At 45.1% G+C, this 25,674-nt stretch overlaps 1 protein-coding gene across 2 annotated transcripts in view; it reads left to right on the top strand.

Moving 5' to 3' along the window:
* Nucleotides 1-9,385: 9,385 nt before the first annotated feature.
* The window catches only part of LOC143767242 (uncharacterized), a 50,783-nt gene continuing 34,494 nt past the window's right edge, over nt 9,386-25,674 (top strand). Inside the window, exons 1-6 of one of the 2 annotated variants that reach the window (XM_077255435.1) lie at nt 9,386-9,440; nt 20,303-20,452; nt 20,582-20,761; nt 20,845-20,968; nt 21,052-21,149; nt 22,183-22,273. In XM_077255435.1, the coding sequence (XP_077111550.1) occupies nt 20,375-20,452; nt 20,582-20,761; nt 20,845-20,968; nt 21,052-21,149; nt 22,183-22,273 (571 nt within the window). In that variant the 5' untranslated portion in view covers nt 9,386-9,440; nt 20,303-20,374. Of the gene's footprint in view, nt 9,441-20,302; nt 20,453-20,581; nt 20,762-20,844; nt 20,969-21,051; nt 21,165-22,182; nt 22,274-25,674 lie in introns of both variants that reach the window. The other variant, XM_077255434.1, reaches the window with a different exon arrangement.

The raw sequence follows: 25,674 nt of genomic DNA, 5'->3' as shown, positions 1-25,674 counted from the left end.
ACATATTGTACTTCATGTTAGTAGTAAAATTTCCTTGACATTACTTGAGTTTAATTGTGAAAAAAAATGGAAATTTGGTGACAATTTTGAAAATTTCGCAATTTTCCAACTTCACTTTCCAACTGAATTGTCATGTCCTTCAATCACAGAGATATGTTACACAAAATACTTAATAAGAAACATTTCCCACATGTCTACTGAACATCAGTACAATTTTGGAACCAAAATATTTTTTTGTTAGGGTTGTATAAGGGTTAAAAGTTGACCAGCAATTTCTCATTTTTACAACACCATTTTTTTTTAGGGACCACATCACATTGGAAGTCACTTTGAGGGGTCTATATGATAGAAAATACCCAAGTGTGACACCATTCTAAAAACTGCACCCCTCACGGTGCTCAAAACCACATTCAAGAAGTTTATTAACCCTTCAGGTGTTTCACAGGAATTTTTGGAATGTTAAAAAAAAAAAATTGTTGTATTTTACCAAGGGTAACAGGAGAAATTGGACTCCAAAAGTTGTTGTACATTTTGTCCTGAGTACGTCGATACCCCATATGTGGGAGTAAACCACTGTTTGGGCGCATGGCAGAGCTCAGAAGGGAAGGAGCGCCATTTGACTTTTCAATGCAAAATTGGGTGGAATTGATGAGCCTAAACAGTGGAAACCTCCCAAAAGTGACACCATTTTGGAAAGTAGACCCCCAAAGGAACTTATCTAGATGTGTGGTGAGCACTTTAAACCCCCAAGTGCTTAACAGAAGTTTATAATGTAGAGCCGTGAAAATTAAAAAAATCACTTTTTTTTCTCCACAAAAATGATTTATTTAGCCCCCAGTTTTGTATTTTTCCAAGGGTAATGTCAGTATTCTGGGTTTTCCAGGTTACCTTGTGAATGATTTTGCCCTTTGTTAAGATGGAGTTTGCTGTTTTTGTCTGCCCTACTTCCTGTTCATTTGTTTAAAACCCGGGTCAGGTGTCAGCCTCTCTGCTGGAGTATTCTGCTTGGTTTCTCCATCAGCTCAGCTGCTTGTCTGCTGTACTTCTACCCATGGCTCTGGACATTCTCTGCCTATGTAAGTTACGCTCTCAGTCTGTTGGCTTGGGAACTTAACCCTTGGTTCTCTCCTCCGGGTAAGAACTCTGTTTGGGAACTGTGTTTGGAGCTTGCTGCTGGACTTAGACTGTATTTGCTACTTAATCCTTATTTACTCCCCCCAGTGGGAGCTACTGGAAATTACACCAGTATAATTCTTTATGTGAACTTGTTTCTGGACTTACCCGTGTTTATGCCACAACTGAGATAAACTTGAGAACTTGTTTCAGGACTTACCCGTGTTCATCCCACACCTGGGATTAACCTGAGGACTTGTTTCTGGACTTCCCTGTGTTTACTTCATACCCGGATTTGACTCTTTCTGCACCAGCTGTGTTTGGATCTGCAGGTCACCCGTCTCACTCACCTTGCCAAGGACTTTGGCCTAAGAACTCTTCTGTTTTGCTGTATATGGTTAAGGGACTTGTTTCATTATCAGTATATTGTTTGTGTGTTTTTGCTGTGTTACAAATACACTATTTGCACTAAAGAAACCCGTCTGTCTGTTCATTGCCCCATGCTACCAGAATCTTAGAGTTCCTACAATAGTATTACAGGTAACAGGAGAAATTGGACCCCAAACGTCCAATTTGTCCTGAGTACGCTGATACCCCGTATGTGGGGGTAAACCACTGTTTGGGCGCACGGCAGAGGTCGGATGGGAAGGAGCACCGTTTTACTTTTTCAATGCAGAATTGTATGGAATGAGATCGGACATCATGTTGCGTTTGCAGAGCCCCTGGGGTGCCTAAACAGTGGAAACCTCCCAATTCCAACACACCCCTAACCCCAACACTGTCATGTCGGAAGCTCTTCATACCAGGGCGTTCAACAGACAGCGGTAATTCCGCTTTTGTCCACTATGTGCTCAGTGGTGTCGGCTAGATTTTATCTAGCTGGTACGGGGTTAATTTAGCTGGTGCTCGGATTGGAAGCTGGGCCACGCCCACTGCCTTTAAATAGTTCTCCTGAACATTGGGCGTCGCCGATTATAGCTTCTGTCTAGTGCTTGGTTATCTCGGTCTGGAGTGGTGAGCTAGGAGTTGGAGTATCGTACCTGGTGGTGTATTTCCCTTTGTCTTATTTACTCCTTCCTATATTTGTATTTATTTTGCCCTGCGCATTTATAGTGTATTCCTGAGTGACTGCGGCGTGGTGTATATTTTCCGTTATCCTTGTCTGTGCTAACTGTGGGTATTGGTGTATTATCTTTTCACTGGGTGGTGGGCGGTGGTTTCATCCGAGGGTTGAAACAGGAGACAGGGAGAGGGTCGAGACCTAGACATGCACACCATCAGTGTAAACTCTAGGTAGAGGGTCAGTCAGGATTTCCCTAGTCTGAGGGAAATTGCAGGGGCCCGGTTTATTAGCTCTTGCCCACCTAGTCTTCCCATGACATTATAATCGGCCTTAAAAAAAAAAGAAAAAAAAGGGGTTTTCTTTTTTGTTTTGTCATGGGTCCTGTTGTGAATTCTGCTTTTAGGCTCCCTCCCGTGGTTGTAGGTGGTAATGCAGTTGTCCCTGAGTTGCAGTCCTGGTCAGGTGTATCTGCTGATTGCAGTTCTGACTGGGGTATTTAGGCGTGCAGGATTCATTAGTCCTTGCCAGTTGTCCATGGTTGTTGGGAGGTTTTGGTCCTAGTTTGGTTCCTTCTGCCTTCTGCCAAATCAGCAAAGATAAGTGTCTGGTTTTGTTTCTGTGGCACACATGCTGTGTGCTTAATAATTCTGTGCTATTCAGTGTTTTTTTTGTCCAGCTTAGATTGTGTCAGTATTTTCTCAGTCTTGTTGGATTCTCTGGAGTGGCAGATATACATTCCATGTCTTTAGTTAGATTGTGGAACTTTTTGTATTATCTGCTGTGGATATTTTTGGAAGGGTTTTAATACTGACCACTTAGTATTCTGTCCTATCTTTCCCTATTTAGCTAGAGTGGCCTCTTTTGCTGAATCCTGTTTTCTGCCTGCGTGTGTCTTTTCTCTCCTACTCACAGTCAATATTCGTGGGGGGCTGCCTATCCTTTGGGGTTCTGCTCTGAGGCAAGGTAGTATTCCTATTTCCATCTATAGGGGTATTTAGTCCTCTGGCTGTGTCGAGGTGTCTAGGGTTTGTTAGGCACACCCCACGGCTACTTCTAGTTGCGGTGTTAGTTCAGGTTTTGTGGTCAGTACAGTTTCCACCTACTCCAGAGAAAGTTCATGCGGCTCCAAAGTCACCGTATCATAACAGTACAACTGGCCAACTATGAGTTAAATGCATCTCAGAAGAAGGGAAGAAAGGTGTTGAGTCATTTTTTTTCTGCAGTTTGCTTTGCCTTTTCTTCCCTCTTTTTCTCTGGGTGGCTAAGGAGTCTTGTGTTAGCATGGATGTTCAGGAATTAGCTTCTCGTGTAGACCAGCTTGCTGCTAGGGTACAGGGAATTTCTGATTATATTGTTCAGACTCCTGTTTTAGAGCCGAAGATTCCTACTCCTGATTTGTTTTTTGGTGACAGGTCCAAATTTTTGAGTTTTAAAAACAACTGTAAACTGTTTTTTGCTTTGAGACCTCGATCCTCTGGGGATTCTATTCAGCAGGTTAAAATCGTCATTTCCCTGCTGTGTGGTGATCCACAGGATTGGGCATTTTCCCTGGAATCTGGGAATCCGGCTTTGCTTAATGTAGATTCCTTTTTTCAGGCTTTAGGACTATTATATGATGAACCTAATTCTGTGGATCAAGCGGAGAAGACCTTGTTGGCCCTATCTCAGGGTCAAGAGGCGTCAGAATTGTATTGTCAGAAATTTAGAAAATGGTCTGTGTTGACTAAATGGAATGATGATGCTTTGGCTGCAATTTTCAGAAAGGGTCTTTCTGAATCCGTTAAAGATGTTATGGTGGGGTTTCCCACGCCTGTCGGTCTGAGTGATTCTATGTCTTTGGCCATTCAGATTGATCGGCGCTTGCGGGAGCGCAGAACTGTGCGCGCTGTGGCGTTGTCCTCAGAGCAGAGTCCTGAGCCAATGCAGTGTGATAGGATTCTGTCTAGGACAGAACGACAAGGACTCAGACGTCAGAATAGGTTGTGTTATTATTGTGGCGACGCTTCTCATGTCATTTCAGTCTGCCCTAAGCGGACAAATAGGATCGCTAGTTCATTTACCATCAGTACTGTACAACCTAAATTTATGTTATCGGTGTCCTTGATCTGCTCATTGACATCATTTTCTGTCTTGGCGTTTGTGGATTCAGGCGCCGCTTTGAACTTAATGGACCTTGAGTTTGCCAGGCGTTGTGGTTTCCCCTTGCAGCCTTTGCAGAACCTTATTCCTTTAAGGGGCATTGATGCTACACCTTTGGCTAAAAATAAGCCCCAGTTTTGGACACAGGTGACCATGCGCATGGCGCCAGCCCATCAGGAAGATTGTCGATTTCTGGTATTGCATAATTTACATGATGCTATCGTGTTGGGTTTTCCGTGGTTGCAGGTACATAATCCGGTGTTGGATTGGAAGTCTATGTCTGTGACTAGTTGGGGTTGTCAGGGGGTTCATAATGATGTTCCTTTAATGTCCATCTCCTCTTCTTCCTCTTCCGAAATTCCAGAGTTTTTGTCTGATTTTCAGGATGTATTCGATGAGCCCAAGTCCAGTTCTCTTCCACCGCACAGGGACTGTGATTGTGCTATTGATTTGATTCCAGGCTGTAAGTTTCCTAAGGACCGACTCTTCAACCTGTCTGTGCCTGAACATACCGCTATGCGGAGTTATGTTAAGGAGTCTTTGGAGAAAGGGCATATTCGGCCATCTTCTTCACCGATGGGAGCGGGATTTTTTTTGTTGCTAAGAAGGATGGCTCCTTGAGACCCTGTATTGATTATCGCCTCTTGAATAAGATCACGGTCAAGTTTCAATACCCTTTACCTTTGCTTTCCGATTTGTTTGCTAGGATTAAGGGGGCTAGTTGGTTTACGAAGATTGACCTTCGGGGGGCGTATAATCTTGTTCGTATTAAGCAGGGTGATGAATGGAAAACTGCATTCAATACGCCCGAAGGCCATTTTGAATACCTTGTGATGCCGTTCGGGCTCACTAATGCTCCATCTGTTTTTCAATCTTTCATGCATGATATCTTCCGGACTTATATTGATAAATTCTTGATTGTATATTTGGACGATATTTTGATTTTTTCTGATGATTGGGAGTCTCATGTGGAACAGGTCAGGAGGGTATTTCAGATCCTTCGTGACAATGCTTTGTTTGTGAAGGGGTCTAAGTGTCTCTTTGGGGTGCAGAAGGTTTCTTTTTTGGGTTTTATTTTTTCTCCTTCATCTATTGAGATGGATCCGGTTAAGGTTCAGGCCATTCATGATTGGATTCAACCCACGTCCGTAAAGAGCCTTCAGAAATTTTTGGGTTTTGCAAATTTTTTTCACCGTTTCATTGCTAACTTTTCCAGCGTGGTTAAGCCCTTGACCGATTTGACGAAGAAAGGCGCTGATGTGGCGAATTGGTCCTCTGCGGCTGTTTCTGTCTTTCAGGAGCTTAAACGTCGATTTACTTCTGCTCCGGTGTTGCGCCAACCGGATGTCTCTCTTCCGTTTCAGGTTGAGATTGACGCTTCTGAGATTGGCGCAGGGACCGTTTTGTCCCAGAGGGATCATGTTGGTTCCTTGATGAAACCGTGTGCATTCTTTTCCCGTAAATTTTCGCCTGCTGAAAGCAATTATGATGTTGGCAATTGGGAGTTGTTGGCTATGAAGTGGGCATTTGAGGAGTGGCGACATTGGTTTGAGGGAGCTAAGCACCGTATTGTGATCTTGACCGATCATAAGAATTTGATTTACCTCGAGTCTGCCAAGTGGCTGAATCCTAGACAGGCTCGATGGTCCTTGTTTTTTTCCCGTTTTGATTTTGTGGTCTCGTATCTTCCGGGTTCCAAGAATATTAAGGCTGATGCCCTTTCTAGGAGTTTTTTGCCTGATTCTCCTGAGGTCCTTGAACCGGTCGGCATTCTGAAAGAAGGGGTTTTTCTTTCTGCTATTTCCCCTGATTTACAACGGGTTCTTCAGGAATTTCAGGCTGACAGACCTGATCGTTGTCCAGTGGGGAAACTGTTTGTTCCTGATCCTGACAGATGGACTAGTAGAGTGATTTCTGAGGTTCACTGTTCTGTGTTGGCTGGTCATCCTGGTATTTTTGGTACCAGAGACTTGGTTGGTAGGTCCTTTTGGTGGCCTTCTTTATCACGTGATGTGCGTTCTTTTGTGCAGTCCTGTGGGACTTGTGCGCGGGCCAAGCCTTGTTGTTCCCGTGCTAGTGGGTTGCTTTTGCCATTGCCGGTCCCTGAGAGGCCCTGGACGCATATTTCTATGGATTTTATTTCTGATCTTCCGGTTTCCCAGAGGATGTCGGTTATCTGGGTTGTTTGTGACCGGTTTTCTAAGATGGTTCATTTGGTGCCTTTGCCTAAATTGCCTTCCTCTTCAGATTTAGTTTCGTTGTTTTTTCAGCATGTGGTTCGTTTGCATGGTATTCCGGAGAATATTGTGTCTGACAGAGGTTCCCAGTTTGTTTCTAGGTTTTGGCGGGCCTTTTGTGCTAGGCTGGGCATTGATTTATCTTTTTCCTCTGCATTTCATCCTCAGACAAATGGCCAAACCGAGCGAACTAATCAGACATTGGAGACTTATTTGAGATGCTTTGTGTCTGCTGATCAGGATGATTGGGTGGCCTTTTTGCCATTTGCCGAGTTTGCCCTTAATAATCGGGCTAGTTCGGCTACTTTGGTTTCGCCTTTTTTTTTGTAATTTTGGTTTTCATCCTCGTTTTTTTTCTGGGCAGGTTGAGCCTTCTGACTGTCCTGGTGTGGATTCGGTGGTTGACAGGTTGCAGCAGATTTTGGCTCATGTGGTGGACAATTTGGTGTTGTCTCAGGAGGAGGCTCAACGTTTTGCTAACCGTCGTCGGTGTGTTGGTTCCCGGCTTCAGGTTGGGGATCTGGTCTGGTTGTCTTCCCGTCATGTTCCTATGAAGGTTTCTTCTCCTAAGTTTAAGCCTCGGTTTATTGGTCCTTATAGGATTTCTGGGATTATTAATCCGGTGTCTTTTCGATTGGCGCTTCCGGCCTCTTTTGCTATCCATGATGTCTTCCATAGATCTTTATTGCGGAAATATGTGGTACCCGTTGTTCCCTCTGTTGATCCTCCGGCCCCTGTGTTGGTTGATGGGGAGTTGGAGTATGTGGTTGAGAAGATTTGGGATTCTCATTTTTCGAGGCGGAGGCTTCAGTATCTTGTCAAATGGAAGGGTTATGGCCAGGAGGATAATTCTTGGGTTTTTGCCTCTGATGTCCATGCTGCTGATTTGGTTCATGCTTTTCATCTGGCTCGTCCTGATCGGCCTGGGGGCTCTGGTGAGGGTTCAGTGACCCCTCCTCAAGGGGGGGGTACTGTTGTGAATTCTGCTCTTGGGTTCCCTCCGGTGGTTGTTGGTGGTAATGCAGTTGTCCCTGAGTTGCAGTCCTGGTCACGTGTATCTGCTGATCCATCTATAGGGGTATTTAGTCCTCCGGCTGTGTCGAGGTGTCTAGGACGTGTTAGGTACACCCCACGGCTACTTCTAGTTGCGGTGTCAGTTTAGGGTTTGCGGTAAGTACAGGTTCCACCTACTCCAGAGAAAGTCTCATGCGGCTCCAAGGTCACCGGATCATAACACCTGGGGTCCCTCGTAGAAGGCGGGGTACTGTCATGTCGGACGCTTTTCACACTATGGCGTCCGACAGACAGTGGTAATTCCTCATTCGTCCACTATATGCTCAGTGGCGCCGGCTAGATTGATCCAGATTGTCCGGGGTTAATCTGGCTGGTACTCGGGTTGGAGGCTTAGTCACGCCCATTGCCTTTAAATAGTTTTGCTGGGCTTTGGGCGTCGCCGATTATAGCTTGTGTCTTGTGCCTGGTGATCTCGGTCTGGAGTGGTGGTCTAGGAGAGGAAATATCGTATCTGGTGGTGTATTATCCTTCGTTATATTTCTCCATCCTATATTTGTATTGTTTTGCCCTGTGCACATTATAGTGTTTTCCTGTGTGTCTGCGGCGTGGTGCATTTTTTAGTTTGTCCTGTCTGTGCTTTCTGTAGGGGTTGGTGAGAGGTCTTATCACTGGGTGGCGGGTGGAGGGTTTCAGCTTAGTAGTGAAACAGGACTCAGGGTCAGGCCTGACGGCCCAGACATGCACACCTTCAGTGTAAACTCTAGGAGAGGGACAGACAGGGTTTCCCTAGTTTGAGGGATATTGCAGGGGCCCGGGTAATCAGCTGTAGTCTACCCAGTACCCCCGTGACAGGTGACAGGTGATGCATGTAGTACTGAAATTATTTCGTTTTTTACTCTACTAGGTTGATTTTAAAAAAGTTGACAGATAACAGGATTTTTTAGATTTTTGCTGGTCTGAAAAAAGACACAAGCTAGACAACTGCAGAACTGCGAATGCTGCTGTCCACTGCCAGAGTTGGGCCTCAGGATATATTGTTTGTCGTGGTTGCATAACTGTGTCTACGTAACCTCCTTGTCTTCCTCCTCCTCCTCTGTTAAGCTATTCAGCTGCATGCCTCTGGGTTTACACCAAGTGTAATCTACTACCTCATCGTCATCCTCCGTTCTCCCACTCCTCGCCCTGAGAGTCACCATCCTCCTCTTAGTGCCTTGACAGGACAGTACAGTCTGCAGGTGCCTCAAATATCTCATCACATGAGTCTCATCACAAATGGATAACCTTCACCCAACGAGATTTGGCCACCGATGCAGATAATTTCCTCCTCTTGACTCTGAGAATCTTTAGAGTACACTTCCTATGCCCATGGCATACAATGTATGAAGAGATCTGCAGACTCGGCCATCTGTGGTTCTCAACAGTCAGTTGGGCACTTGGAGACTAGTGATGTGGGGGGAAAAAAATGGTAATTGGGGTGCCACCACTGAGGACTGTACCGTGTACAGGGCCGCCATCAGGGCATTACTGCCCTTACTACTGTATGGGGCCCAGTGATGAGGAGCAAAAAGGGGGGCCCAAACACGCTGGCAGCTCGGGCTCCCCTCTCTGCTTCTCATTGGGCCCCTGGACATTTTGTTCAAGGCTTCAGAACGCCGGATGCATAACAGCACTCTGGTGTTTTAAAGATACACCTACAGTGTTGTTAATGCATCCGGCGAACGGAAAATTACACTGTACCTTTAAAAGCTGCAGCCTGCCCTGGTGCATCATGGTCCTGCCTGACGTTCCTGCTGCTCCACTTCCTCATTCCGGAGCAGAGAGAGCAGCATGCGGTGTGTCATGTAGGGGCGGACTGCAGATGTCAGACTAGCAGGGTCAGTCTCTCCTGTGATCCCATCTGCTGAGTTGTATCTAATCCTCTCCTGTGTGATGCTGTCTGCTGAGCCGTGTATCCAATTTTATTCTGTGTGATACTGTCTTCTGAGCTGTGTATCTAATCCTATGTGTTACTGTCTGCTGAGCCATGTATCTAATGCTATACTGTGTGTTTCTGTCTGCTGAGTTGTATCTAATCCTATCCTGTGTGATACTGTCTGCTGAGCTGTGTATCTAATCCTATCCTGTGTGTTACCGTCTGCTGAGCCGTGTATCTAATCCTATCCTGTGTGATACCGTCTGCTGAGCCGTGTATCTAATCCTATCCTGTGTGATACCGTCTGCTGAGCCGTGTATCTAATCCTATCCTGTGTGATACTGTCTGCTGAGCCATTTATCTAATCCTATCCTGTGATACCATCTTCTGATCTGCGTATCTAAACCTATCCTGTGATACTGTCTTTTGAGCCTTGTATCTAATCCTATCCTGTGGGATACTGACTGCTGAGCCATGTATCTAATCTTATACTGTGTGATACTGACTACTGAGCCGTGTATCTAATCCTATCCTGTGTGATACCGTCTGCTGAGCCGTGTATCTAATCCTATCCTGTGGGATACTGACTGCTGAGCCATGTATCTAATCTTATACTCTGTGATACTGACTACTGAGCCGTGTATCTAATCCTATCCTGTGTGATACTGTCTGCTGAGCCATTTATCTAATCCTATCCTGTGATACCATCTTCTGATCTGTGTATCTAAACCTATCCTGTGATACTGTCTGCTTAGCCATGTATCTAATCCTAGCCTGTGGGATACTGACTGCTGAGCCATGTATCTAATCTTATGCTGTGTGATACTGACTACTGAGCCGTTTATCTTATGTTATCCTGTGTGATCCCGTCTGCTGAGCTGTATCTAATCCTATCCTGTGTGATACTGACTGCTGAGCTGTATCTCATCCTTTCCCATATGATACCACCTGCTGAGCCGTGTATCTAATCCTATCCTGTGTGATACTGCCTGCTGACCCATGTATCTAATCCTGTCCTGTGATACTGTCTGCTGAGCTATGTATCTAATCCTCTCCCGTGTGCTTAGCTGTATCTCATTCTCCCCTGTGTGACCCCATCCGGTGGGCACTGTGGTATAACCCCTTCTCGCTGTTTCAGGTTGGGTGGTCTTGGAGGTCGTCGCTTCTGCCGTTCTCTTCTTCTGACTGGGGGCGGATGACGAACGAGCAGGAGGGAGGTGGAGGGCAGAGCAGGCGGAGGTGACGGGCGGAGGGCAGGCAAGCAGGGTGTGGCGGCGAGCAGGTTGAGTCTCTCTGGTGAAAAGAGGCTTCAGGTGCCTCACCGTGGCTGTGTCTGTACTGGTATCGTGTGGCTGATGAGGGAAGGCTAGTGGGGACTGGGGGCCGCATCCATCAGGACCCAGGGGGAGGCTAGTGGGGACTGGGGCCGCATCCAACAGGACCCAGGGGGAGGCTAGTGGAATGTATAAGCTACTGGATGATCCTGACCTGCTGTAAAACCAATGCCCAATTATAACATCAGGCAGCAGCTCAGGATCATGCAGTAGCCTATAAGTTTTGGTTGGGGTTTGGAAGTGTAGTGGGGAATTATTGATGCAAGTGGGTATGTATGATCGGGAAACATCTTTATTATTATTATTATGGCATTGTAATTACACAGCAGTGCATGGACTGGGCGCCGATCTCCTGACCAGCATCATCATACATGCTGTGAGGCTGCTGAGTTCAGGTCAGGAGACCGGTCCATGCACCACGATCCAAGTGCAGACTGATATTCACCAGAAGTGGAGCTTTTCCAAGAGAGGGTGGAGGAACTATCTCAAGGGGCCCCAAAATTTTGACAGTATGGGGCCCTGAAATTCCTAGTGGCAGCCCTGACCGTGTGTGATGTTAAGGTGGAGGAAGAGGAGCAGAGGCCACTTGATGCTGCGCTTGCCATCTACTGGAGAACATGTTCTTTCTGGCCCTCATTTACAAAATGTACCATTGTACGGCTGCCAAAGAAAGAGAGCAGAGTTGCAAGTCCAGTAACAGAAGTTGTAAACATGCTGTGAAAATTCTGACTGCAGCAAAACAAACCCACTACTCATCCCTCAAATCATCATACCACCTTATTTTTTGCATTTACCATCAAATATGGGTGCAAAAAATGAATAGAAGTGACTACATAAATTTAATAAAATAACACGTTTTTATTAATTCTTACGAAAATATTTTAAAATGAACAGGTACACAGGTAACTGGAAAACGGAGGTGCCTTTATAACATATCCGTCATATTGATTATACAGCCACTGAAAAAACTTTACTTCAATATAAACATACAAAATTTCCACTAAAAGTCTTAATATCAAATTACTCATATGATAAGGTGCAACAAATGTGCAAAAAACGCAGAAGTAATCCCTGTAATTAGTAACTCGACCACCAGGTGACACTATTGCTTAATTCAGGGGAAATACAGGCTATATGAAATTTATATCAAGCTTTTAGAGCCCTAATATCAAAAGAAGCGAGCACTATTGGACATATAGCTAAATATTCAATTCCATAATTTGTTTTAATATAGTTGTGAAGATATGGCGCAAAAAAGATACCATACAGGAATATATAGTAACAAAAATACACAATGTTGTTATAAATTATAAAACTAAAGATGGAAAAAAAAAGTTGACTATTTTGTTTTGATCCCTCAAATCATACCTGTCTCACAACCCTAAACAGCTATTTGGTACTTTCAATTCTTTCCTGCGTCCACCAGTTCCCCCTCCCTCTCATCTCAGCTGAATATTTTGACTCACCACCTGTGAACTTGACACAATAACGTCCCACCTCGCTCCAAACTTTAGCACAGTCTTCATCACAAGTCTATCCCACCTCTTCAGCCTGTCACTAACAATTGGTGTCTTCCATCCTGATTGAAACATATCTCGTTCACACCCATCCTCAAAAATCCCACCCTTCACCTACCCTCTGTGTCTACCTATCAAACAATATCATTTCTTCCCTATGCCTCCAAACTACTGGAACAACACGTCCATTTTGAACTGTCCTCCGACCTCTCCTCTTGTTCCCTCTTTTACTGCTTACAATCTGACTTCATACCGCACCATTCCACTGAAACTGCCCTGAGTAAAGTCACCAACGACCTACTAACCACCAAATGAAAGCGACGCGAGTTTGTCCTCCTCCTCCTGGAACTGACATCTGTCTTTGACACAGTGGACCATTCCCTCTTATTACAGACTTTCTGATCTGTTGACATCACAGACTTGGCCCTTTATTGGATCTCCTCGTACCTAACAGACAGGACATTCAGTGTCTCCCACTCACACACACCACCTCCTCATCTTACCCCCTATGTGTCAATAGAATACTGACAATGTTGTTAGTTTGGCTTGCATGTTTTCTAGTTGTCAGGTTCCCCAGATCCACTTGTCTCGTTGTCTACCCTGTACCCATCTGCCTTTACCTGTCTGCACCCATCTGCTCTTACCTGTCTACGTGCTTCTGTCCATCAGCCACTCCAGATCGCACCTGCCAGTGTCCATCTGTCTTACACCCGGTCGAGCAAGCACCTTCCAGTTTTCTGTTCTTCAGCTGGTCCCATCTGCACCCATGGTTCCAGAGTCCCTAAAGTGCCTGCCTGCATTTTTCACAACTCCTTTGGGCCATAGCAGCTTACCCACTGTAGGGGGTCAGCTGCCACCTTTTGTAGGTCAGCCATAGAGTAGCACCTGGTGCCACCTCTTTGTACCGCATTGGGTCGCAGTTTTTGCCTGCTGTCACTTTTCCGATTAGGGATATGGTAGGCCACCTAGTTACGTCTCTTCCAGGCTTTCAGAGGGATAGAGAACAGTGATTCCACTACCTTGCCCTTTACAGTCTCCATCTACTGGGTTGGCTGTACTAGAAGCGATGTCAGTTCCCACTATACTAATTCTACATTATTGCAATTGATAGCACTTTGTTGGTGTTTGCACTAATTTTTGTAAATGTGTAGAATCCTGGTTGGGTCTCCTTCATGCATGTTCTCTGTAGCAGCAGGCCTCCGAGACTGTCTGGCCTCCACTTCCTTGCACTCAACTACCCGTGTTACTATCCTTAAATTTTTCTTACAGTGGTAGTTTAGAAAACTGATATTTGTGCCACCTGAGTGTGGCTCAGCATAAAAGCAGGTAGAGGTGTTACATGTGGTATCAGGGCTCCCAGCAAAGGGGCAAAACACCGATCCCTCACCTACCTCATCTTACTATGACTTTCAATTGAAAGCTGTAAATGCTGTCCCTGACCCCGATACCTCATGCCTGGCTGATTGCTGTGTGCCATGCTACAATTTGTACTGTGGGTGAATTGAGGCCACTTTCCTGGTGTCTGTGCCTCATTTGATGTGTTTTGGGAGAATTTGGGGCCATTATAAGGTGTTGTGCATGTATTTGATTTTGCCTCCCATTGACCTGAATGGCGTTCGGTTATGATCGGTAAATATTAATTGGCAAATATTGCAAATTTGGCCAACGTAATCTGTTCGCCTGATATTAAACGTAATATTTCAATGATCGGTTCGATCTACTCACTATAACCACTAAATTCTAGTCGCTTCAGTGCTGAGCTGACTGCATCGGAGAAGATTCTTTGAACCATCTACAGTGGAGATGGTAAAATGAGGTCCTCAAAAAATCACCTTCAATCTAGTCACTACCATTCTGTAACCCTTTGGAGCTCTGCTACCAGGACCTGTGATGATGTCACAGTCATGTGATCATTCACATGGGGAGGAGCAAAATGGGCGCTTGTAGGAAGTGAAGGGTTTTCTGTGCAGGAAGCAGCGACATGTAAGAGCTGAAGGGAGAAGTCTGCACTGGTGAGCGGTAATGGGGGAGCAGGGACTGTGTGATAGAGGGGACAGGACTCAGTCCTGGGGGGCACCGGGACTCTGCACATTAGGGTACAGCCGGCTTCACATGTACGAGCTGAAGGGAGAAATCTGCACTGGTGAGCGGTAATGGGGGGGCAGGGACTGTGTGATAGAAGGGACAGGACTCTGTCCTGGGGGGCACCGGGACTCTGCACATTAGGGTACAACCTAATGTGTGTTGGTTCAGGACCCAACAAGAAGGGGGGCACTGCTAGACCTAATATTAACCAACATGCCAGACCGCATATCAAATATAAGGGTTGGGGGTCACTTGGGGAATAGTGATCACAAAATAATAAGTTTTCATGTAACCTTTAATAAGATGGGTAGTAGGGGGGTGACAAGGACACTAAACTTCAGGAGGGCAAATTTCCAACGTATGAGAGAGGATCTTGGTGCAATTAACTGGGACGATATCCTGAGACACAAAAATACACAAAGAAAATGGGAGACATTTATTAGCATCCTGGATAGGACCTGTGCACAGTATATACCGTATGGGAATAAACATACTAGAAATAGGAGGAAACCAATATGGCTAAATAGAGCTGTAAGGGGCGCAATAAGGGACAAAAATAAAGCATTTAGAGAATTAAAGGAAGTAGGTAGTGAGGAGGCATTAAATAAATACAGAAAATTAAATAAATTCTGTAAAAAGCAAATCAAGGCAGCAAAGATTGAGACAGAGAGACTCATTGCCAGAGAGAGTAAAAATAATCCCAAAATATTCTTTAACTATATAAATAGTAAGAAACTAAAAAATGACAGTGTTGGCCCCCTTAAAAATAGTCTGGGTGAAATGGTGGATGAGGATGAGGAAAAAGCCAATATGCTAAATGACTTTTTTTCATCAGTATTTACAAAAGAAAATCCCATGGCAGACAAAATGACTAGTGATAAAAATTCCCCATTAAATGTCACCTGCTTAACCCAGCAGGAAGTACAGCGGCGTCTAAAAATAACTAAAATTGACAAATCTCCGGGCCCGGATGGGATACACCCCCGAGTACTGCAGGAACTAAGTACAGTCATTGATAGACCATTATTTTTAATCTTTAAAGAGTCCATAATAACAGGGTCTGTACCACAGGACTGGCGTATAGCAAATGTGGTGCCAATATTCAAAAAAGGGGCAAAAACTGAACTCGGTAATTATAGGCCAGTAAGCTTAACCTCTACTGTGGGTAAAATCCTGGAGGGCATTCTAAGGGATGCTATGCTGGAGTATCTGAAGAGGAATAACCTCATGACCCAGTATCAGCACGGGTTTACTAGGGACCGCTCATGTCAGACTAATTTGATCAGCTTCTATGAAGAGGTAAGTTCCGGACTGGACCAAGGGAACCCAGTGGACGTAGTATATATGGACTTTTCCAAAGCTTTTGATATGGTGCCACATAAAAGGTTGTTACATAAAATGAGAGTAATGGGGATAGGGGAAAATATGTGTAAGTGGGTTGAGAGCTGGCTCAGGGATAGGAAACAAAGGGTGGTTATTAATGGAGCACACTCGGACTGGGTCACGGTTAGCAGTGGGGTACCACAGGGGTCAGTATTGGGCCCTCTTCTTTTTAACATATTTATTAATGACCTTGTAGGGGGCATTCAGAGTAGAATTTCAATATTTGCAGATGACACTAAACTCTGCAGGGTAATCAATACAGGGGAGGACAATTTTATATTACAGGATGATTTATGTAAACTAGAAGCTTGGGCTGATAAATGGCAAATGAGCTTTAATGGGGATAAATGTAAGGTCATGCACTTGGGTAGAAGTAATAAGATGTATAACTATGTGCTTAATTCTAAAACTCTGGGCAAAACCGTCAATGAAAAAGACCTGGGTGTATGGGTGGATGACAAACTCATATTCAGTGGCCAGTGTCAGGCAGCTGCTACAAAGGCAAATAAAATAATGGGATGTATTAAAAGAGGCATAGATGCTCATGAGGAGAACATAATTTTACCTCTATACAAGTCACTAGTTCGACCACACTTAGAATACTGTGCACAGTTCTGGTCTCCGGTGTATAAGAAAGACATAGCTGAACTGGAGCGGGTGCAGAGAAGAGCGACCAAGGTTATTAGAGGACTGGGGAGTCTGCAATACCAAGATAGGTTATTACACTTGGGGCTATTTAGTTTGGAAAAACGAAGACTAAGGGGTGATCTTATTTTAATGTATAAATATGAGGGGACAGTACAAAGACCTTTCTGATGATCTTTTTAATCATAGACCTGAGACAGGGACAAGGGGGCATCCTCTACGTCTGGAGGAAAGAAGGTTTAAGCATAATAACAGACGCGGGTTCTTTACTGTAAGAGCAGTGAGACTATGGAACTCTCTGCCGTATGATGTTGTAATGAGTGATTCATTAATTAAATTTAAGAGGGGACTGGATACCTTTCTGGAAAAGTATAATGTTACAGGGTATATACACTAGATTCCTTGATAAGGCGTTGATCCAGGGAACTAGTCTGATTGCCGTATGTGGAGTCGGGAAGGAATTTTTTTCCCCATGGTGGAGTTACTCTTTGCCACATGGGTTTTTTTTGCCTTCCCCTGGATCAACATGTTAGGGCATGTTAGGTTAGGCTATGGGTTGAACTAGATGGACTTAAAGTCTTCCTTCAACCTTAATAACTATGTAACTATGTAACCGGCTCCACATGTAAGAGCTGAAGGGAGAAGTCTGCACTGGTGAGCGGTAATGGGGGAGCAGGGGCTGTGTGATAGAAGGGACAGGACTCAGTCCTGGGGGCACCGGGACTCTGCACATTAGGGTACAGCCGGCTACTCATGTAAGAGCTGAAGGGAGAAGTCTGCACTGGTGAGTGGTAATGGGGGAGCAGGGACTGTGTGATAGAGGGGACAGGACTCAGTCCTGGGGGCACCAGGACTCTGCACATTAGGGTACAGCCGGCTCCACATGTAAGAGCTGAGGGGAGAAGTCTGCACTGGTGAGTGGTAATGGGGGAGCAGGGACTGTGTGATAGAGGGGACAGGACTCAGTCCTGGGGGAGCACCGGGACTCTGCACATTAGGGTACAGCCGGCTCCACATGTAAGAGCTGAAGGGAGAAGTCTGCACTGGTGAGTGGTAATGGGGGAGCAGGGACTGTGTGATAGAGGGGACAGGACTCAGTCCTGGGGGAGCACCGGGACTCTGCACATTAGGGTACAGCCAGCTCCACGTGTACAGTTACGTCCATATATATTTGGACAGAGACAACATTTTTCTAATTTTGGTTATATACATTAACACAATGAATTTTATACAAAACAATTCAGATGCAGTTGAAGTTCAGACTTTCTGCTTTCATTTGAGGGTATCCACATTAAAATTGGAAGAAGGGTTTAGGAGTTTCAGCTCCTTAACATGTGCCACCCTGTTTTTAAAGAGACCAAAAGTAAATGGACAATTGACTCCAAGGCTATTTCATGGACAGGTGTGGGCAATTACTTCGTTATAGAGAAGGAAAACCTTCGGCACTCAACTAGTCCACAACTTGTTTTTTATATTTTCAGAAAATTTATTTATTGACGGAGACAGCCAGCCAAACAAAACAGACATCAAACTTCCCAACGTTTTGGCAAAACAATGCCTTTCTCAAGGGGGTCTGTATACGGAGAGAAAGAGTTTTCAAATGATAAATGCCTATATAGGCTAATATATCGGTTGAGTGCCGAAGGTTTTCCTTCTCTATATTTTGGCTTTTTTTTTTTTTGAGCACCACATAAATTGCTAAAGAGTGCACCACTTTTGACCTGACAATTACTTCGTTATGTCAGTCTCAATTAAGTAGATAAAAGGCCTGGAGTTGATTTGAGGTGTGGTGTAGCATTTGGAAGGTTTTGCTGTGAAGTAAACATGCGGTTAAAGGAGCTCTCCATGCAGGTGAAACAAGCCACCCTTAAGCTGCGAAAACAGAAAAAAATATCCGAGAAATTGCTACAATATTAGGAGTGGCAAAATCTACAGTTTGGTACATCCTGAGAAAGAAAGAAACCTGGCCTTTGCATTAAAGGGAACTTGTCTCCCCAGGGCGTTTTTAAGTAAAAGAGCCACCTTCAGCTACACAGGCTGCATTCTGTGAAGGTGGCTCTTATGTTTCTGATCTCTAGTAACAGTAAAATATTGACTTTTATAAATATCTGTATTCAGTCCCAGAAACACTGAGGGGTGGAACCAAGACAATAATCCTTCCTGTTCCACCCATTTCTTGCCCTTCTTTTTTTCCAGTCTCACTTTACTACCTGTATAGTAAGAAAGTAATAATAAATGGGTTAAATTAATTTAAAAGCACCAAAGTTGAGCATGTAACAAAAAAAGAATAGGCGGCTGAGGAGCACCAGATATACAAATAACCTACAATAATTGTGTACAGCAAAGAAAAGGTACAAAAGTACTATATATTCAATAGAAGTAGTACATAAATGACAAGTCTTTTAAAAATAGGGGAAACACTAGAGAGCAGCAAACACAGCAGGAGGGGAAGCGAGTACATTATACTGATGGTGGAAGAACAATGTATACAAATAAGTACATAATGGGAGAACGATGTCAATAACACACCCAAGTAATAGTGGTATATAGCGAGTGAAACCTAGAGTTTGTGAATAAGGGCTGCAAATATGAAGAGAAAAAGTAATGGACTAATATTTATCCATATGTTCCTCATGCCTGGATGGCCTCAGCCCCAATGTGCGTTTCGGCGCTAGCCTTCATCAGGGGATTCCACGAAACAAGTGGAGAGAGCTATTTAATCTCCCGTGAGCCAATTAGAACTGCTCGGTCACAATATATCATTGTCGAAAATGGAGCAGTCACTGGACAGCCTCCGAAGGCGAACACACCCTGTTCTGCGTCATCGAAGGTGGGATGGGTCACGTGATGGCAAACCCGACCTTGTCAATGACGAGGGCAGGAAGGGTGAGATGAGAGCCACATCATGCCCGGATATAGACGCGGTAGAGAAAGTGCTGGCCCCATGGATATCAGCGATGCGCACAGGCAAGATAGGAAGAGACTTAGTAAAAAAACACCCAGGCAGGAGGAATGAGGCAAGAAAGCAGATTGTAACCAGAAATAAAGAATCAGGGCTGGGAAACGGGAACTACAACCATCTTGTATACATGTGACAGACTGTCTGACTTTGTGCTCTGAGGATCACGTTTGGAACAGTTTTTACATACAGACCACAATGATGTCAGTTTGTCTGTATGTTATTGCTGATGGCTAATTATCTCTCTTTGTGTGGTCTTTTCAATATTGTCCCCCCCCCTTTTTTTTTCCTACCAGTCCCTCTCTATTTCCTGTACTGGGTAACTCCTGTATACGGGGTTAATATCCCCCATATCCGTCCTCTTTTCTGTTGATCCTGATATCTCTGACCCTGTGCATATGTGACCGCAGGGTCAGTTACATCGGCTGCTCTGTGTGCGCACTTCTATACTGTTGTGTTTATCATTTTATAGTTATTAGTATCATTATTTCTTCCCTGACAGATATCCCCTTCTCGGTTTTCTCGATTTATGTAGCGCCTTTCTGGGACAATCACATTTACTGGGATTACAATTTTCTGTGGCTTCTATCATTATCTGTTACTGCCTTCCCAGTTTTGCCGTCCCGATGTCTGTGGATGTTTCCATCACTTTATAACTTTATATCTTTTTTCATGGAATATTTATGTAACAAAGTCAGTTAATTTAGGTTTTCTTTTTAGATTATTTCTGAGATATTATGTGATATACCGGTATGTATGTGACTATAATGGACTGTGTGTTACACCGGGGGCAGGACGGGGCCATGACTGGATGTAGTGATCATGTGACGCCGGTAACAGCTCCGGAGATTTCTTACATGGGATCTTTATGATGTTACATCGTCATCTTCTCCCCATTCAGGTCCCTACAATATCGGATCCTCTCAGTGGAGATCTTCTATATAAGAGAATTCTCCTGAGTGACCCTGCAAGGATGGATAGGGACCGGGACAAGATGGCGGAGAGGATATTACACCTCACCCTAGAGATCCTCTTCCGGCTTACTGGAGAGGTGAGAGATTCTGATGACGTCACATTACATCATTCTTATCTATGGGAATAACAGATGGACAGAACTGGAGAGGTGAGGACTCTGGGAATGTCTGTAGTGAGATTTATTAATGTGTCTCTCCATAACCAGGATTACACAGTAGTGAAGAAGACCTCTAGTGAGCGCTGTCAGGCCCCTGTGTCTGCGGGATGGGGAAGACCCCTGAGCCCAATCACGGGGCCCCCACCTCACCCCCTGATACATGAGGACATCAATGCCCAGAAGATCCTAGAACTCAACTACAAGATGATAGAACTGCTGACTGGAGAGGTGACACTGCTGGGAATGCTGGGACATTATACAGTAACGCTATGGAGGGATCGGGGGGATGACGGTATCATTGTATGTGTCAGGTTCCTATCAGATGTCAGGATGTCACCATCTATTTCTCCATGGAGGAGTGGGAGTATTTAGAAGGACACAAAGATCTGTACAATGACATCATGATGGAGGTTCCCCAGCCCCTCACATCACCAGGTAATAGACAGGACTAAATACACACGGCCTATAATTATCTGTATATAAAGAATGAATTCAGTCCCTGTATGTCTTTCTTTCAGGTCTATCCAGTGAGAGGACTACCCCAGAGAGATTTCCAGGTCCTATTCTTCCACAGGACTGTAAACAAGAAGATCCCAATGTTCCTCAGGATCATCAGGTAGATGGAGAGAAGGTATCATGAGGTCTCCTCTATGAGCTGTGGACGGCTATGAAGGTCTTATGCTAAGTCTTGTTTTATCCACCAGTAGAAGGGAAGAGTCAGATGTATAACTCGTACGAGGATTGCATCACAATACTCGAACTGGCTGGCAGCTCTCCCGTCCCGAGCATGACAGCATGTATTTCTATGCAACTGTCATGCTTGGACCGCACACGTAATATCATGCCTCAAGTGGCATCAATGAGCGATAGCACAACCTCACTCTACTGCGCTCCAGATAGGAGGCATGCACTACAACTATAGTCTATTGTGTATACATCGAACCACCTAGAAATATCTCCCAATACTCCCCTCTACCTGTAACTCTCACCTGCCCAGCTGCAGGACTGACCCTCTGTAACTCTCACCTGCCCAGCTGCAGGACTGACCCTCTAACTCACCCGTGCTCAGTTGCCTACAGTCCATAACTATCACATAAAAGTGATTACAATAAACCATGGCAGTAACCATATAGTTACAGTACTATTCATCAATGTCCTGTAAGACAGGTATATTTGTGATGCTGCAGAATATATTATGTCATACATCAATTCTCTTCAGGAGGTGCCAGGATCTTCCATTCCTTTACACCAGGAATATAACAGTGAGGTTTTTTATGTTTCCCGCCTTCACAGTCCTCAGTTCTTAACCCTATAAAGCATCTCTGGGACGAGGTAGAATTGGTTGCTCAGAGCATCTCAGCACCTTCTAAATTGCGGAAACTGCAAGAACCCATCCTATTGGCATGGGCCAGTATTCCTGGGGAACAATCTCGGCACCTTGTGCAATCTATGACGCGATTAATATCTGAGGTTCTGAAGGGCAAAGATCCTACGTGTTACTAGATGGGTGTCTCTAGTAATGTGGCCATTCAGTGTATGTTTTATATCTGGTGGAGATGACAGGATAAAGATGATCGTAGACATTAGATGTTGTCTGGATCTTCTCAAATGTCTCCATCTGCCAGTGACTTTTACAATCTTTGTCTCAGGGTGAAGATCTGCCCCATATTAATACTACAGAGACATATGTGAGGGGTGATGAGTGGTGTAAAGAGGAGATTCCTACAGATAACCGCACAGGTGAGTAGTGACCACTAAATGCAGAGAAGTCACAGGTTCTAATCAGTCACTGGCCTGTAGAGTAACTTTAGATGTTTGGAGTTTTTTCAGATGCGTTCACATAAAACTTTTGATGTGGATAAAGGGGCTGATTCATTATGAGGTTACCAGGGACTATTCTTTTTTCTCAATGTGCTAAGAACTATCACTCAGGTAGTTGCTTCCTACCTGCATTTTGTGCCTGCTGATGATTTTTACTGACAGACTGGTCACAGACCGCTCTTACTGGTGATTCAGATTCTCTTCCACTCTGTTCAGTTGATGGGGGTGATTGCTGATGTTATGCTGATTGATAGTTTAACTACTGGAAGCCGACTGTCAATCATCATGATATCGTAAGCCATCCATTGTCAACAGAGCAGCCCACAAGAAGAAGAGCTGCTTGCTGACGTGGAGAAGCTGAATCACCGGCAAGTGCAGTCTGTGACCACTCTAACCCAGCGTCAAGTACAATGGTCAGGTAATTGTTTCTGTTAGCAAGTACCTGCTTATTAAGTTTCTAGGCCGATAGTAAAAAAAAAAAATGTAAGTCCTGGACAATGTCTTCAAGATTGGCACTGTGCACTCCAGTCTTTGATGAAGGAGGGTAGTGGGGTAAGTAATACTGAATTGATTCAGACGTACACACAGTACTTCTTCTCAGTGGTGCGCGCCTCTGTGCGTCTTGCCAGAAAAAGTCAAGAACGGATTGGAGCAACATTTCTGATGGGTGTAAGTTATGCCCCTAGTTATAAATTTGGTGGGCACCAGCCAGCCCCTTAGATACATACATAGTTACATAGTTATTAAGGTTGAAGGAAGACTGTAAGTCCATCTAGTTCAACCCATAGCCTAACCTAACATGCCCTAACATGTTGATCCAGGGGAAGGCAAAAAAACCCCATGTGGCAAAGAGTAACTCCACCATGGGGAAAAAAATTCCTTCCCGACTCCACATACGGCAATCAGACTAGTTCCCTGGATCAACGCCTTATCAAGGAATCTAATATATATACCCTGTAATATTATACTTTTCCAGAAAGGTATCCAGTCCCCTCTTAAATTGAAGCAATGAGTCACAATACTTCACCCTCTTTGGCGGACCTCTTTTAGACTGGCGTGAAAATGCCCAAAAGGCAAAACGTTTGCGACTTTTCAGCATACCTCCCAACTTTTGAAGACGGGAAAGAGGGACAAAGTTTGCGGCGTGCAACCCGCGCCACGGCAAATTTTAGGCCACGCCTCTGAGCACACCCATTCATAACTAGTCACACCCATATCCACTTTCCAACCACACCCATTTAGCACTGCTGATCACACTGTTTCATAAAGAATAATTATAAACAAAAAAATATGGCCACACAGTGGTCCATACTGTATAATGGCCACTCATGATGCTCCATACTGTATAATGGCCCCACATGATGCTCCATACTGTATGATGGCCCCAAATGATGCTGCGTACAGTATACTGGCCCCACGTGATGCTCCATACAGTATAATGGGCCCACATGATGCTCCATACTGTATAATAGCTCCACATGATGCTCCATACTGTATGATGGCCACACAGTGCTCCATACTGTATAATGGCCACACATGATGCTCCATAATGTATAATGGCCACACATGATGCTCCATACTGTATAATGCCACACATGATGCCCCATACTGTATAATGGCCGCACATGATGCTCCATACTGTATAATGGCCGCACATGATGCTCCATACTGTATAATGGCCGCACATGATGCTCCATACTGTATAATGGCCGCACATGATGCTCCATACTGTATAATGGCCGCACATGATGCTCCATACTGTATAATGGCCACATATGATGCTCCATACTGTATATTGGCCGCACATGATACTTCGTACCATATAATGGCCACACATAGCTACTCCTACACACGCGGCTGCGCTCTGTACACTTTGCACACACGGCTCCGCTCCGTACACACGCGCTCAGCTCCTTACACCTCGTACACACGTGGCTCCGCTCCGTACACCTCATACACACACGGCTCCGCTCCATACAGCTCATACACATTCAGGTCTGCTCCATACACCTCGTACACATTCAGCTCCGCTCCATACACCTCGTACACACGGCTCCACTCCATACACCTCATACACACACGGCTCCGCTCCATACACCTCATACACACACGGCTCCGCTCCATACGCCTCCAGCTCCGCTCCATACACCTCATACACACACGACTCCGCTCCGTACACCTCGTACACACACGGCTCCGCTCCATACACCTCATACACACATGGCTCCGCTCCATACACCTCGTACACACATGGCTCCGCTCCGTACACCTCGTACACACGTGGCTCTGCTACATCAACACTTTAAACACCTCCTGACCCCACACATAACAGGCAGCGCATCACCAGGGCACTTGCTTCTCTCCAGAGAAGGGGGTGTGTGAGCCCTGTGCCAGTGCTGCATGGCGCTCACCTGCAGGTGCCCTCACCAGGGCATATGTTGCTTCCCTTGCAGTGATGGAGGGGCAGCGACAAAGCCTCAATAGGTGCAGATCAGTAAATCTGGAGACATTTCTCTGCACGGTGAGAACTAGTTTCCTTTGTTACAAGCAGAGCAACAAGCAGCCTGCTGCAGCACATGGCTACCGAGCACGCCCACTCCGGCTCATTATCCTGCTGACACCTACCTTGCACCGCACACACTGGGGGCATGAGGGTCAGTGTGCCTGCTCGTCCTTCACAACATCCAGCTCCTTGTCCTCCTCCCCCTCGCCACGTCCGTGTCCTGTGGATGACCCCGTGCCCAGTGCTGGCAGCGCCTCCTTCATGCCACAGGAAGCCCTAAGAGTAAGACTCAGGAACATGGGGAAGAAGGGGCATGGCCTAACACAAGGGGGTGTGTGACGGCTAGTTCTCCTGTTGTGTGCGGAAACAGAGTGTCCCGTGCAGGACAGCGGGGAAAAGCATCAAATGCGGGACAGTCCCGCACAATGATGGACGGTTGGGAGCTATGTTTTCAGTGGGTTTTTTTAACAGTATTTTGTACAAATGTTTCTCCCCTGCATCCAGAACATGTTTCTGAGCTGCTGCAGAGGAGAGAGACAGGACTGTGAGTAAAGAGCTATCACAGGTCACTGTGCACAATGGATGTCTCGAAGCATCTTAGTGTCAGTGACCTCAGATGTGTAAAAGAGAAATATTACCAGCCACAGGCTTCATGCTATGTACAAGAGAATTTTCTCAGCCTAAAAACCTCAATAACATTTTCTACTCACTTGGTGGCGCTTGAGTTGGAACAGGTAGTGGTTTAAGTAAAACGTTCCAGGCTGGTTTATTAAGAATATTGATCAGCGAACTTGTTCAGAAAACATTCACCTATGTC

The sequence above is a fragment of the Ranitomeya variabilis genome, chromosome 4, assembly GCF_051348905.1.
Source record: "Ranitomeya variabilis isolate aRanVar5 chromosome 4, aRanVar5.hap1, whole genome shotgun sequence".
NCBI lineage: Eukaryota > Metazoa > Chordata > Amphibia > Anura > Dendrobatidae > Ranitomeya > Ranitomeya variabilis.
Note: the sequence above shows the minus strand (reverse complement) of the source record. Positions and strands in the feature narration are given on the sequence as shown.